The 16012-nt window shown below is 40.7% G+C and overlaps 2 protein-coding genes across 2 annotated transcripts in view; one reads left to right on the top strand and one right to left on the bottom strand.

Annotated features, from left to right (window-relative positions):
• rtf2 (replication termination factor 2) overlaps positions 1–16012 on the top strand; it is a 43234-nt gene that overhangs the window by 14842 nt on the left and 12380 nt on the right. Inside the window, exons 6-7 of the mRNA XM_061939760.2 lie at positions 14693–14803; positions 14913–14967. Coding sequence (XP_061795744.2) covers positions 14693–14803; positions 14913–14967 — 166 coding nt within the window. The remainder of the gene's footprint in view (positions 1–14692; positions 14804–14912; positions 14968–16012) is intronic.
• Positions 745–15196, bottom strand: gcnt7 (glucosaminyl (N-acetyl) transferase family member 7). The gene is made up of 5 exons (XM_061939749.2): positions 14867–15196; positions 4589–4866; positions 3780–4515; positions 3601–3696; positions 745–1175 (listed from the first exon to the last, which is right to left on the bottom strand). The coding sequence occupies exons 2-5, from the start codon at positions 4820–4822 to the stop codon at positions 907–909; spliced, it is 1335 nt and encodes a 444-aa protein (XP_061795733.2). The 5' UTR covers positions 4823–4866; positions 14867–15196; the 3' UTR covers positions 745–906.

Raw genomic sequence — 16012 nt, 5'->3', positions numbered from 1 at the left:
CATAGTTGTGTAGGGTCAGTGTTAGTCAGTTCTCTGATTATTTTAAACTGTTTCAGAATACATTATTAAAAGCTATTTTTAACATTTTAAAAACAAAATTCAAAGATTATTTCATTAATTTTATGGCTGAATCAAAAGAAATTCCATAAATTAGAAAACAAATGTTCAAGAAGAAGTGAAAATATAAAATAATGTTATGGTTGGATGTTATTGCTGGTGGACCAGTTCTGGCTGAAAGATGTGATTATGGTGTTTGTTGTCTTATTATTTATTTGGGTCACATTTTGTATTACCCTGTATTGTGTTTATGTGGTATGAAATAACCTTCATTAGCGCGCGACATTTTTTTATCCACTTCTTCCTCTGTAAATCTTGATACATATTGACGATGACCCGCCCTGCTCTACTTTTGATTGGCTCTGAGCATTTTTCAGCATTTTTCGCCTGACCAATCAGAAAGACGGGGCCGTCTAAGCATACCCGCCCCCAAAGTGCAAAAAAGAAACATGACAGCGCGAGGAGAGATGCCAGGAGTACACAGAAGGCGCCCAGAAAGGCACCGCGCGCGCGCAAAAAGGCACCACGCGCGCGCAAAAGGGTGTCGCGCGCGCGCGCACGATAACAGTTTTTATGCGCTCGGATTTTTGGCACTAATGTGACGCCATAGACAAATTGCAGAACATTCATTGAACGAAGATTGTGACTTCCTTGTTTCTTTGTTAAAAGACAAGATAGATAGGATGGAGTGACACAAAGAATGAAGAACATATATTACAGTTACTTGTTGTCATTGATCATCTCATCATGGTTCAAGGTATTCAGTGCATCTTTACGTTTCCTGGACAACTGTGAATGTTAGCTCCCTTGAAAAAGAGCAAACTACCTGGACACTATTGTGAAAGTTCATTAATGTTTACCAGCGTTGAGTTCATTCAGCGGCACACTTGCTGAGACTGCTGCTGCTGCTGCTTCAGTGCTCTTTGTGGCCAGCAGCCATGACGCCTGTAAGGGAACAGTGGCCTGGTTCAGCACTTTGTTCCTGTGCCACTGCTCCAGACAGTCCAGAGCCTCTGGGAAGACGTGGCTGTCAAACTTGTTGGCAAACATGCTCTTACTGTTGATGAGCCACGGCAGATCCTCTACTCCATAGATGCAGATGTTTCTCACATAACGTCCTGGTAAATGAAAAAGACAAAATGGTTAAAGGTCCCATATCTACTGTTTTTCAACAATTTTCGTTGTAAGTCTGAGGTCTTACAATAGTGTACCTACTCAGTGGCCTAGTGGTTAGAGTGTCCGCCCTGAGATCGGTAGGTTGTGAGTTCAAATCCCGGCCGAGTCATACCAAAGACTATAAAAATGGGACCCATCACCTCCCTGCTTGGCACTCAGCATCAAGGGTTGGAATTGGGGGTTAAATCACCAAAAATTATTTCCGGGCGCGGCACCGCTGCTGCTCACTGCTCCCTTCACCTCCCAGGGGGTGAACAAGGGGATTGGGTCGAATGCAGAGGACACATTTCACCACACCTAGTGTGTGTGTGTGACAATCATTGGTACTTTAACTTTAACTGTCTGTGGTATGTTGGTCAAAATCTCGCCTTGATACTGGAATTCAGACAGTTAAAATTGCTGCTTAAAAGACGCTGATGTGTGCCTGTACCTTTAATGATAGAGTTGTATTTGTCCAGGCCTGTCATCTGCAAAATGAGTGTCTCAAAGAAGAGCTATTGTGCACATACGTACACTAACTCTGCACTTGCCCAACACAATAGATGTCATTCATCAGGAACCCACAACTTAACATGAAAGTGTGGGTGAAGAGGACACATTTTAACAGCAACATCATGCTAGTTTAACCTATTAGCTGAAGAATAACACAATAATCAAACTTACAACCCCATTATTTGTAGTTAAGTGTGGATACTTGACAGAGATTTAAGCTTTCTTCTAAGATATGTTGCGAAGCCTTTTTTATTTTTTACATGCGGCTGTTTGAGTGCTTAGTCTCTCAAAAGTGGAGCAAACAACTGAACATCCCCGATACAAATCCTCGTTTTGTTTCTGGCTTTGTCATGAATAAGTTGAGAATCGTAACGACGCCTTTTAGATTTACTAAGGTCTGACATGTTTAGTAACTTAACCAGTGGCAGTAGCTCGACGAAGAGGGCGGTGCGTAACTGGCAACACTCACAGACTTTCTAATTGGTCAAACGGTGGAGGGCGGGGCATTGAAATGAAAACAATAACATTATTTCAGGGCTTTAAATATAATTTTGAAATGAGCTTATCCCTGCTGAACTACTGTTATCAGTTATAGAGTTATTCGAAAAGAACATGATTTATTAATGCCTTCTGACATATCAGGGCCATTTAATGATGACTTGACATTAAATTATTACATAAGGCACCTTTAAATCCGTACGAAAACAATAACAATATTTCGGGGCTGTAAATCTAATTTTGAAATAAGCATATCCCGGCTGAACTACTGTTATCAGTTATAGAAGTATTCGAAAATAACATGATTTATTAATGCCTTTTGACATGTCAGGGCCATTTAATGATGACTTCACATGAAACTATTACATATGGCTCCTTTTAAAACCGAGGTACGGACCGGAGTGTGGGCTACCTGTGCCGTTGCACCTCTAGTAAACACAATTACCGCATTTTTCGGAGTATAAGTCGCACCGGAGTATAAGTCGCACCTGCCGAAAATGCATAATAAAAAAGGAAAAAAACATATATAAGTCGCACTGGAGCCCGGCCAAACTATGAAAAAAACTGCGACTTATAGTCCGAAAAATACGGTATATATATGAACAAAATGACAGTTGTCAGCTGTGCGCATGTATGACCTCGATCAAACATGGCGGAAATGTCTGTTACAAGATACTGCAATTGTAAACAGTAGGGATGCAACGGTACTCGCTATACTCCTGCACAGGACAATCTGACTTAAAAAAAAAATAATCGTGATATTAATCGACATGGGATGATATGAAAAAATTAATTGTGATCATTTTTTTTCTATATCACCCAGCTCTAAGTTAAATAAACAGACCATTCGGTAAATTTTACATTTGTTTTGAGTAGGGCTGCAACAACTAATCGATTAAATCGATTAAAATCGATTATAAAAGTAGTTGGAGATTAATTTAGTCATCGATTTGTTGGATCTACGCTATGCGCATGCGCGGAGGCAATTTTTTATTTTTATTTTTTTAATTAAATTTTTTATTTTTTATAAACTGCAACATGTACAAACAGCTGAGAAACAATAATCAAAATAAGTATGGTGCCAGTATGCTGTTTTTTTTCTTCCAATAAAATACTGGAAAGGATAGAAATGTAGTTTGTCTCTTTTATCCGATTATTAATCGATTAATCGAAGTAATAATCGACAGATTAATCGATTATCAAATTAATCGTTAGTTGCAGCCCTAGTTTTGAGCATATTCTGCCCATGGCAGTAACTTTGGCATCTGTAATGCTGGCTGGAGCCTCTCAAGAAAGATAATAGACTACATAGTTGAAACGTGTATCATAAATTTAGACATCCATATTTGTAAAAATAAATCTTATTATTGACAGTACCGTTGCAGCCATCATGCACCTTTCCTTCTTGATCTTGCCACTTGATAGCCCGGATGGCTCCTTCCCAGCCTCCATCTGGGTTGCTGCCTGGAGCTTCTTTAGACAGAGCCCAAAACCAGACAGTGGGCCATTTTTGTGTGGTCAAATAGAATATCACCAAAACTAGCATCAGAGTTTACCTGCCATATGGTTAAGCGTCACCCAGTAGTGCTCGTCTGGACTGTAAGTGTCTCTGGACCACTCCAAAAGGTCGCGGGCTTTGGGGCTCTTCAGAACAAAGTCAACAAAGCCTCTTGTGAGTGCATAGTAGGCCGTCCCAAAATATATTTGCATTTTGTGTGGTGGAGGATCTTTCTTCAGCCCTATGAGAGCTACATGGGAACCAACAATCTCCTTGTGTTGGCGTTCAGTCCGGTGCCTGAAAGGTATCGGCTGCTTGACCCCCGGCGTCATGTTGATGTCCCGCCACTCTTTGCTCTGCATGTACTGCACCAGTTCCAGGTTGCTCATGATCGGGAAGTCCTGCCCGCACATGTTCACCACCTTCTTCCAGCCGACTTTGGATTTGGCCAAGTCAGCCATGCAGTGTAAATCTGCCTTCAGACGGGAAAATCCGGCATAGGTCACGTTCTCGCTGCGGCTGGAGAGGAAGATGTTGTCAAAGCAGCTAACCAGCTTTTGTATGGCTTCTTTGTATTCCTGTGGAGCCTTTGCATCCACGTGAACGCAGTAGATGTTTTGGGGCGTGTAAATTGCACGAAGTACTCGCAGAAAAAGCTTCAGCTCCTTGTGAACAGTCAAGATGAACGCTAAAGGGTAGTCCCTCTCCTTGCGGCTCAGAGGTCTTGTGATGAAGTGAAGGTCTCTCATCAAATGGGAGCACTGAAGATTATTGTTTGTGATATAGCTTTCTATCTGTTGTGAGGAAAAAAAACTTCTATAAGAAGAATAATTTAAAAAAAAAATCACAAAGTCCTTTTCGTCATACCTGACAGTCACGTCGATGCCATTCTCTCCGTCCGTCGCTGGAATTAAGAAATACTCCACATTGGGCACTGAATGGTCGGCAAGGTAGCATTTCTAGGGGCGGGGGCTTCTTGGGCAACCTCCCTCCCAAGTAAATGATCAAGAAGACCATGACGCTCATGGCGAGATACAATAGGAAGCTGCATTTGGCCCCGTCGAGCTGGCACATGATAGTAGTTCTGCGTCTTCTTGTCATTCACAAAGCACCACCACCAGTCAAACTGCAAAGAAGACACCCGCCTGGCAAAACACAGAATTGTAACATGCCTCATGGGGGTTTTGAAGAAGGTCAAGTATGTAGGTTGCTGCTATTTCATATAAACGGTAGCAATAAAGGACTATTGATTAGTTTTATGTTTTAGGATTCACCCCTACGGGTTGGTAAAGAGAATTTGTTAATCCAATCTTTTAAAAAGTTGAACATCATCTAATTGCTGTTTACATGCATTTAAAAAAATCTAGTTTCAAGCCAAATTATGCAAGTTTGTTCATTATTGTAATGAGGAAAGGCCAGAGAGACCACTGATATGTAAGAACAAAAGTTTTATAGATACAGTTAAACATGAATATTTATGTAAATGATAGTTATTTGCTAAGCATTGAACAATGATTAGTCTGACTAGTATTCTAATAATGTTCCATTGAATTTAAGGTTATCAAACTCCATTAAATAGTTGGAGTGTGAAATAAACTTAATCAAGTGTAGTTGGCAAAGCGTCTTCTATGATCTTCTCAGCCTTTTTTGCTGCTTTACCTGCTTCTTTATAAGACCTGTATCACGTGACTTCAAACTTGATACCTCATTGGCTGCTTCTGAAATAGGATTGATTGCTTCAGCCTTAATTGAAAGTGGGTCTTGCATTTTGAAGCAGGTAATATTTCTGCACTGAATTTTTATAAACTGAATTTTTGAACGCATACTTTATATACATTGAATTTTTAAAAACAAGCATTTTTCTACCACTTTTTTTTTTCACTGAAATTGACAGAATAATTTGATGTAAAAAAAAATTCAGTCCACAAAACTACAATAGCAAAATATTCAGTTACATAAATTCAGTGTCAAAACAAAGCTTTTGTAATATACAAATTAACCTCCATACACACATGGCACCTTCATAAATTCAACAAAAACAACAAAGTGGCAAACTGAAGGGAGAAAACTTGTCAATGAGCAACGCTGACTTTCCCAATAAGGCACAAGAGTTGAGGAAGCAGGGTAAAATTCAAAGCACCTGGAGCGCCAACTGTAAAATATACATCAAGTTAAAGTGGACTACTACTAAAAATAACAGATTCTGACTGACGATACAAAATTAAGCAGTATCACCAATACGTTATTACACATTCATTTTTTCTCAATACCTTCCCTTCTTTCAAACAGAAAGTGAACATAATGTAAACATTATGGTATTAATGTATAGGACAAAGAGAATGGGTAGGATTAACTATAAACCTTGCTTTTTCCTACTGTTTTTTTCAGATTTGTTGAAATGCAACCACATGCTGTTCCTTAATGTAGCTTGTTAAACATGTCTGAAACAAATCATAACCATAACCAATATGTGTGTTAGGTATTGTTGCGTTTTGGACCAGTTGTTCCTCCCAGGGAATTCATGTCACAAGTCGCTCCCAAGCTCTTTACAACACTTAAAGCTGAGTAGAAAAACCACCAGAGACATAATAGGTATTTTGTAATATATTTGCAAAGCTTTGCATGTATATATACATTGAGACCAGTCCAGCATAGAACATTCTATCGCGCCGCCAAGATGGTCTGCCCCCCGAAAAACCCTCTCCCCTCTTAAGTCCCTGGCAGTCATGTCTCTCTAGCCAAAACAAATGTCCATTATCTCTCTTATATTATAATATATTAGGGTTCCGTAGACATAAACTATAGGTAGTGCAAGCAGCAGTACTGGACTTCACTCATTTGCAAGTCAAACTCCCAGCATGCTGCTTAGCTATTTGAATAATTTCACAATTCATATATTTTGCTACTCTTTCAAATGTTATTGTAATCAGACAATATTTTCGGTGTATTAGATGGAATCTTTACCTGACATGCAGATGACAGTCGAAACATGTCAGGTAAAGATTCCATCTAATTTACCGAACATATTGTCTGATTACAAGAAAATTTGAAAGAGTATATGAATAAGAAGACATAATGAACCTTTTTGAGCAACCATATATTTTGCTGTTTCTATTGTCACATGTTTGAAAAAAGAACAACAGCAGATGCTTTTGTCCAAATTAATTTTAATAAACTTTACCTCTTAGGACAGCGCAGCCTGTTGTCCGTCTGAAAGTCAGCAGCATCACAAATCTCAATAGCAATCCATCAAAGTGCAACGACGAAGACGAGAGTAGCAGCAACAGACGTCGTAGTTGTACTATAACTGTGTATGTCCCGCTTTGATTTGGTTGCCAGCGTTGTGTACATGAGCTACTGGTGCCTGGTTACTAGTGCTTAATACACACACACTCACACACGGCTTACACCTTACACATACACTCTTTCCCTGAGGTCCTCCTCCCTCCCACAGTTCCCCTGCTCACGCGTTGCATCACTTTCCATCATCTTTTATTGATGGGGTTTAGCTTCAGCTAAAGGCACAGATATCGAGTCCGTAGTCTGCTTTAGAGCTCCAACAGCGGGGTCCGTTCGACTTGACTTGACCTGACCTGACTGTCCTGAGTTTGTTTGGTGCTTGCTCAGCTCCTGAGATGATCCCTCTTGTGTCGGACAGAGAACATGGCGGCGGCGGCGGCGGCTCACACCCTCCCGGCCCCTGCATTGCTGCAACACAATAGAACCCCCTGCCGGTTTACTTTCATATTTGTTTTGGACCGTGATCTCACGAGGCACACCGCCTTGCAACACTTTTATCTGTTCAGTGGTCAGAGTGCTGTGCTTCCTGGACTCGTTTTGTTCTACGCTGTCTACGTTTGTCAAGAGATAAGAGGGGAAAAAAAGATGCAAAAAGTCTAGGATTATCTGCCGTGACGTGATTGATTTCAGAACAAACATTGCAAACTGGATTGTTTTCCAATGCATTCATGGTATTTCATTCTTTTTACTTCAATATTATGTATTTATTCATTTATTGTCAATCTCTATCAAATTGTATATGTATTATCAGTTACATTTATTCTTATTTTACTTCCTTTTATTATATTCATTTTTTCTATCCTAACATATTTATTAGTTTTTTCAGTTTCCTTGAAAATGAGCCTCCTGCTTAACTTTATTTTTTACGCATATTAGCTTATTACCGAATATATATTTTTGATACATTTCCCTTAATTTGTTTTCTTCATCTTGAACATTTACTTTGACAATGGTACTCCAATGACCAAGGAGACCGCTGTGAAGTACCTAGGAGTCTGGCTTGACTGTGAACTTAACTTTAAATTACATATTGACTATATCATTAAGAGAACATACTCCTACTGCCACTATACAGATCATCAAACTGTTTTACATTTCAAGTCAGAAGGAAAATAATCTCTCAATTTATTTGACCAATTATTGACTATGCGGACATTGTTTATTTTAGAACCTGTGATATACACCTTAAACCTCTTAATGTTTTGTTTAACACCCTGTGTAGATTTATTTTAAGTTTTCCATACAAAACTCATCACTGTCATTTATACACCCAGCTCAACTGGTTTCTATTTATTTTCATGTGTATTTATTTTAGTCTACCAGCATATTTGAAATGTTTTCTTGTGCCCTTTACATCATCCTACCGTCTAAGACACTCTCAATATTCTACATTTACTGTCCCTACTGTGCGTAAAGAGCTGGCCCGGAGGTCCTTTTCTTTGACTGGAATCATCTGCCTGTCTCTTCGAGGTCTTTATCAACCACTGGTCCATTCAAAAGGTCTCTTTTTGTTTATCTTAAAACTGAATGCCACTGTATGTAGTATGCCCTTGGTTGGAATTTTATTTAATAATACAATATTTATTTTACTGCATTGTATGTTATTCTATTGTAAATATTGTACATTCTGAGAGAGTTGTGTGAGCTGAGAGGTATCTGAGCAAAATTGTCTTTAATGATTGTCTGTAACTGTTCGTAGTGTAACCAGTCCTGTGTTGTACTGCATTGTGTTCATTTTAAATGCCTTTGGTCCCCCTTGAAAACGAGATGCTGCATCTCGAGGGGTTTTCCATTAATAAATCCATCCATCCATCCATCCATCTTCTTCCGCTTATCCGAGGTCGGGTCGCGGGGGCAGCAGCCTAAGCAGGGAAGCCCAGACTTCCCTCTCCCCAGCCACTTCATCCAGCTCTTCCTGTGGGACCCCGAGGCGTTCCCAGGCCAGCCGGGAGACATAGTCTTCCCAACGTGTTCTGGGTCTTCCCCGCGGCCTCCTACCGGTCGGACGTGCCCTAAACACCTCCCTAGGGAGGCGTTCGGGTGGCATCCTGACCAGATGCCCGAACCACCTCATCTGGCTCCTCTCGATGTGGAGGAGCAGCGGCTTTACTTTGAGCTCCCCCCGGATGGCAGAGCTTCTCACCCTATCTCTAAGGGAGAGCCCCGCCACCCGGCGGAGGAAACTCATTTCGGCCGCTTGTACCCGTGATCTTGTCCTTTCGGTCATAACCCAAAGCTCATGACCATAGGTGAGGATGGGAACGTAGATCGACCGGTAAATTGAGAGCTTTGCCTTCCGGCTCAGCTCCTTCTTCACCACAACGGATCGATACAGCGTCCGCATTACTGAAGACGCTGCACCGATCCGCCTGTCGATCTCACGATCCACTCTTCCCTCACTCGTGAACAAGACTCCGAGGTACTTGAACTCCTCCACTTGGGGCAAGATCTCCTCCCCAACCTGGAGATGGCACTCCACCCTTTTCCGGGCGAGAATCATGGACTCGGACTTGGAGGTGCTGATTCTCATCCCAGTCGCTTCACACTCGGCTGCGAACCGATCCAGTGAGAGTTGAAGATCCTGGCCAGATGAAGCCATCAGGACCACATCATCTGCAAAAAGCAGAGACCTAATCCTGCAGCCACCAAACCAGATCCCCTCAACGCCTTGACTGCGCCTAGAAATTCTGTCCATAAAAGTTATGAACAGAATCGGTGACAAAGGGCAGCCTTGGTGGAGTCCAACCCTCACTGGAAATGTGTCCGACTTACTACTGGCAATGCGGACCAAGCTCTGGCACTGATCATACAGGGAGCGGACTGCCACAACAAACAGTCCGATACCCCATACTCTCTGAGCACTCCCCACAGGACTTCCCGAGGGACACGGTCGAATGCCTTCTCTACATGCCTTCACATGTAGACTGGTTGGGCAAACTCCCATGCACCCTCAAGGACCCTGCCGAGAGTATAGAGCTGGTCCACAATTCCACGACCAGGACGAAAACCACACTGTTCCTCCTGAATCCGAGGTTCGACTATCCGGCGTAGCCTCCTCTCCAGTACACCTGAATAGACCTTACCGGGAAGGCTGAGGAGTGTGATCCCACGATAGTTAGAACACACCCTCCGGTTCCCCTTCTTAAAGAGAGGAACCACCACCCCGGTCTGCCAATCCAGTGGTACTGCCCCCGATGTCCACGCGATGCTGCAGAGTCTTGTCAACCAAGACAGCCCCACAGCATCCAGAGCCTTAAGGAACTCGGGGCGGATCTCATCCACCCCCGGGGCCTTGCCACCGAGGAGCTTTTTAACTACCTCAGCAACCTCAGCCCCAGAATTATTTTCCATTAATAAATTCAAATTCATCATTGCAATAGCAGGCAATCAATTTTTACACGTTCTTTATTCTTTTCGCTTTGGTTAGAAAACAGTGAAATTTAGACACCGGAAGTGAACATTAGATGATACACTGGTGCTGGTGGTAAGCTGCATCAAGCTGCCAATTGACGCCAAAGGCTCCTCCGACCACCACCAAACATCCGTTCACACGTATACACCAGTGTGGGCCGCATTAGAGCCGTGGTGGGTAAAGTGTCTTGCCCAATGACACAACTGCAGTTACTAGGATGGAGAAAGGTGGGGTCAAACTGCCAATCTTCTGGTTTCTGCCTCCATGTATGCTAAGCAGATGCCGTGTACTTATGGTCAATGATATTTGAGTTGTTGTGATCGCCTTTACATTGTCAGCAGGATTATGCACAAACCAAACAATGAATTTTTAATGATGTTTAATGGATCTTAAGGTCTGCAATAAAGATTGATGATGACGAATGAAACTCTAAATTTAGAGTGCTGTGAAAATGATGAGTACTACCCATTACAATGTGGGTGCAAATACAATTAAACACACTGGCCCGAATATAAGACAAACCCCTCTTTTTTTCTGGTACCTGTTTTTGGAAAAACAAAGAACTATAATCCTGTTGTCAACATCAGCGACAGAACAGTTGGTGGATTGCACACAAAAATAGGATATGATTTTTAGCAGCTCGACAATTGTTTGATGACTCTGGTTAGTTGATCACGGTTGTCTTAAAATTAGCCACATATCTCCTCTGTTGTTTGCCAACTTACTACATCCTTTAAGGCATTTTTTTCTAGTGGGTATCAGTTTCATGGCTGTACCTCTACAGGATGTGACAGGAAGAAAAGCTGTTACTTGCTTCGGGAAAAGTGGCCTGCTGGTTTGGATGTACTGTAGTGATGTGTGATATAACAATATATTTCATACTTAAGTTGGACCAAAAAATGTCTATTGTACGATATAATTCTCTATTGTTTATCGTTTATGTCAACAATGTAGAAGTCTGCTACTAGCATAGACAAAGAGCACAAAAGAAGCTCGATCAATAAAACCCAAAGAGGAATTTGTGCCAAAAAAGAGGGAAGAGGAACTCCTTTGTTTGTAGCTGGTTTGGATTAAAAAAAAAGTCACATCGACCGACGGTAATTTGCAAAACATGCCGCCAAGGAGCCAACTTTTCTGTCACTTTAAGACACGGCATAAAGAACAGTACACAGACCGTGTTAAAATGTGACAAAGTACTATGGTTATCTCAAAACCAGGAAGTGATGGAAAGAAAATTACAAACCAAACAAGCCCGGCAGAGTCGTTCTCCACAATGACAAGCAGTCCTGCAGACACAGAGAAATTACATATGTGCAGATGCCATCTCTGAATTAATGTGTGTAGACATGTTCCTAGTACAACCCAAACATAAGACAACCTATTTTCCATTTTTTTTCCTATGGAGAAAGTCTTATATTGTTATCAGAAAGCTACCCCTTGTTTTCATACCCATGTGTGTATGTATGTGTATATATATATATATATATATATATATATATATATATATATATACAGTGGGGCAAAAAAGTATTTAGTCAGCCACGATTGTGCAAGTTCTCCCACTTAAAATGATGACAGAGGTCTGTAATTTTCATCATAGGTACACTTCAACTGTGAGAGACAGAATGTGGAAAAAAAATCCAGGAATTCACATTGTAAGAATTTTAAAGAATTTATTTGTAAATTATGGTGGAAAATAAGTATTTGGTCACTTCAAACAAGGAAGATCTCTGGCTCTCACAGACCTGTAACTTCTTCTTTAAGAAGCTCTTCTGTCCTCCACTTGTTACCTGTATTAATGGCACCTGTTTGAACTGGTTATCTGTATAAAAGACACCTGTCCACAGCCTCAAACAGTCAGACTCCAAACTCCACTATGGCCAAGACCAAAGAGCTGTCGAAGGACACCAGGAAAAGAATTGTAGACCTGCACCAGACTGTGAAGAGTGAATCTACAATAGGCAAGCAGCTTGGTGTGAAAAAATCAACTGTGGGAGCAATTATCAGAAAATGGAAGACATACAAGACCACTGATAATCTCCCTCGATCTGGGGCTCCACGCAAGATCTCATCCCGTGGGGTCAAAATGATCATGAGAACGGTGAGCAAAAATCCCAGAACCACACGGGGGGACCTGGTGAATGACCTGCAGAGAGCTGGGACCAAAGTAACAAAGGTTACCATCAGTAACACACTACGCCGACAGGGAATCAAATCCTGCAGTGCCAGACGTGTCCCCCTGCTTAAGCCAGTGCATGTCCAGGCCCGTCTGAAGTTTGCCATGGATGATACAGCAGAGGATTGGGAGAATGTCATGAGGTCAGATGAAACCAAAATAGAGCTTTTTGGTATAAACTCAACTCGTCGTGTTTGTAGGAAGAAGAATACTGAGTTGCATCCCAAGAACACCATACCTACTGTGAAGCATGGGGGTGGAAACATCATGCTTTGGGGCTGTTTTTCTGCTAAGGGGACAGGCCGACTGATCCGTGTTAAGGAAAGAATGAATGGGGCCATGTATCGTGAGATTTTGAGCCAAAACCTCCTTCTATCAGTGAGAGCTTTGAAGATGAAACGTGGCTGGGTCTTCCAGCATGACAATGATCCCAAACACACCGCCCGGGCAATGAAGGAGTGGCTCCGTAAGAAGCATTTGAAAGTCCTGGAGTGGCCTAGCCAGTCTCCAGACCTCAACCCCATAGAAAATCTGTGGAGGGAGTTGAAAGTCCGTGTTGCTCGGCGACAGCCCCAAAACATCACTGCTCTCGAGAAGATCTGCATGGAGGAATGGGCCAAAATACCAGCTACTGTGTGTGCAAACCTGGTAAAGACCTATAGTAATCGTTTGACCTCTGTTATTGCCAACAAAGGTTATATTACAAAGTATTGAGTTGAATTTTTGTTATTGACCAAATACTTATTTTCCACCATAATTTACAAATAAATTCTTTAAAAATCCTACAATGTGAATTCCTGGATTTTTTTTTCACATTCTGTCTCTCATAGTTGACGTGTACCTATGATGAAAATGACAGACCTCTGTCATCATTTTAAGTGGGAGAACTTGCACAATTGGTGGCTGACTAAATACTTTTTTGCCCCACTGTATATACACTCTTGTGTTTTTTCCTGACCTAGCGTATATTCCGCTCTACGCCGGTATTGAGCACTGTATAACGGATATACCACAGAAACCTCTACTATATATATATATATATATATATATATATATATATATATATATATAGGTTACATTACATGTAATGTAACCTATATATACATGTAACAGCCACAGACACTTCAATAAAATCTGCGAAACAGGCTTGTAGGGATGATATAGCCTCTTCTGTTTTTTCCTGACCTAACGTGTGTGTGTGTATATATATATATATATATATGTATACATATATATACATATATATATATATATATATATATATATATATATATATATATACTTTTTATATTTATTTATTAATGAGAAATACATTTTTTATTAACATGTTAAAGGTGTTTAATAAAAACACAAGCATGTTTAACGCATGTATCATGTAGTAATTTTATGCATTTTCGATATAAACTCAAACCATAATCATAACATATAGATTCCTTTCTTCCATGAAGACAATAATATGAATTGGTGAATTGCCTGATTCTGATGACTTGCATTGATTGGAATCCAACAGGATTTACAGTAGTGCTGATAACTTCCACATATTCGAATTTACATTGTGTAGGAGGAAAAAAAGTCCTCCTTTCTGTCCAGTACCACATGAAAGAGGTTGGTTTTTGGCGTATTATTTGTCCACCTTCCATATTCGATTTACACCCTTACAAGAAATACATTGACTGCAAACCCCGTAGCTTGCGAGCTTCTCTGCGCTAGCTTTATGAGACTCTTATTTTGTTAGCGCAGGCAGGATGGAGCAGCACTTTTAATGTGAAGACAGGGACTGTGCGGTCGGTCCTTAGGCTTGTGGCAAGTGCCGCACAGGAGTCTGTTGATATAAAAAGTGTTTCTCGCCTTACGGTCAGTCGTTTTTTTCTTCACACTGAGCTCGCAGCAGCCAGCGTCATCTCACAAGAGCCTCGGGTGTCGCAAGTGTCAATCAAGTGACGGACACTAATTTTTAAGACAATTTTTTTAATGCCTGGCTGGAGATTAACTGACACACCCTCTGCGATCGACGTAATGGGGATGCCTGGTGTAACTGATCCTAGTTTAAAATGTTTTCCTGTGTGTATTGTGTGTGATTCAGTGTGGCGACCCCTTTCAAGATTCAGATGTTGTCGTGCTCAACGGCACTAAGGAAGATGTGGAGAAGCTGAGGGAGAAGATGGAGCAGAGACGAGTCAAAGCCAAAGCTAAGGTGAGTTTGGTTTATAATAGGGTGCAAGTGCATTAGTTAAGCAACATATGGCATTTTACTTACTCCATTGTAGTATTCCAATCAGTGTATTCCGTCTTCCCCTTTTTAGAAGTCAAAGAAGAGCAAAGCCGCTGAAAGTGTGTCCACCTCATCAGAACCAAAAGGTTTGTGTGAACCATGCAGTCGGATTTGTGACTCATTTATTGGTTTACTACAATACAATGACAGACTCGCCTGGGGAAGTTAAGGGACCGTTCACATCAGCTGCAGATTTACATAAACAAAACAAAGACTTTACATGCCCATTTGTGTTTTTAAGCTCCGAATGGACTTTGGAATGTTGTATTGAAATGCCCTTTTGCAAATTACAAGTGAAATATTCTACCGAACAACCCCGTGACCCACCGTTGTTACCAAGTCTTCCTGTATCTGTGGTAAAGAGGACCAAACTACTTCCTGCACTTATAACGCCTCTTTACAGCTCATGACAGCCTTTTTAACCAATTTTTTTCAACATTACAACCTGATTATGTTTCTACTGAACCCTATAATGCGAATAAGTTATTAATAGTGAAAAACTATTGATAACTTATTAATAGTTGTTAATGGTTTTAGCAATAAATGAATGACAATATGGCGTATCGTGAAAATGTACATAAGTATGAATAGGAAGAACTAAAACCAAATAACAAACATTACTGTGATGCACCAGGTAAATCCCTCATTTCGCTCAGATACATATAATATATTGGCTTTATTAAATGTGTGGGGCTGACGGTCGACAAGGAAGAACATTCTACATGCTCGTGCATTTTCCCTTGATTATGAATGATCCATTACTAGATATATTTCTGGCTAATGTTTAAACTCCAGTTTCCATGCCTGTGTAGTCATGGATTGTCAATTTAATTGGTGACCACTGACCCTTTATAGCAGGGGTGCTCACACTTTTTCTGCAGGCGAGCTACTTTTCAATTGATCAAGTCGTGGGGATCTACCTCATTCATATATATAATCTATATTTACTTATTTATGAAATATATGTTTTTGTTAACAAGTTAAAGGTGTTTAATGATAATGCAAGCATGTTTAACACATATAGTTAATATTGTTAAAAAATTAAAGGTGTTTAATGATAATACAAGTATGTTTAATACATATAGTTAATATTGTTAACAAGTTAAAGGTGTTTAAGATAATGCAAGCATG

Source organism: Nerophis lumbriciformis, linkage group LG03 (genome assembly GCF_033978685.3).
Source record: "Nerophis lumbriciformis linkage group LG03, RoL_Nlum_v2.1, whole genome shotgun sequence".
Taxonomy (NCBI): domain Eukaryota; kingdom Metazoa; phylum Chordata; class Actinopteri; order Syngnathiformes; family Syngnathidae; genus Nerophis; species Nerophis lumbriciformis.
The sequence above is the reverse complement of the archived record's forward strand: the minus strand, read 5'-3'. Positions and strand labels throughout refer to the sequence as shown.

Bases quoted from the DNA above. Each gene is read 5' to 3' on its own strand.
- gcnt7 (XM_061939749.2), bottom strand. From the start codon at position 4,822: ATGACAAGAAGACGCAGAACTACTATCATGTGCCAGCTCGACGGGGCC. The intron at 4,516-4,588 runs GTATGACGAAAA...TCCTCACAACAG, and splicing joins GGCATCGACGTGACTGTCAG to ATAGAAAGCTATATCACAAA. The intron at 3,697-3,779 runs GTAAACTCTGAT...CTCTGTCTAAAG, and splicing joins GACGCTTAACCATATGGCAG to AAGCTCCAGGCAGCAACCCA.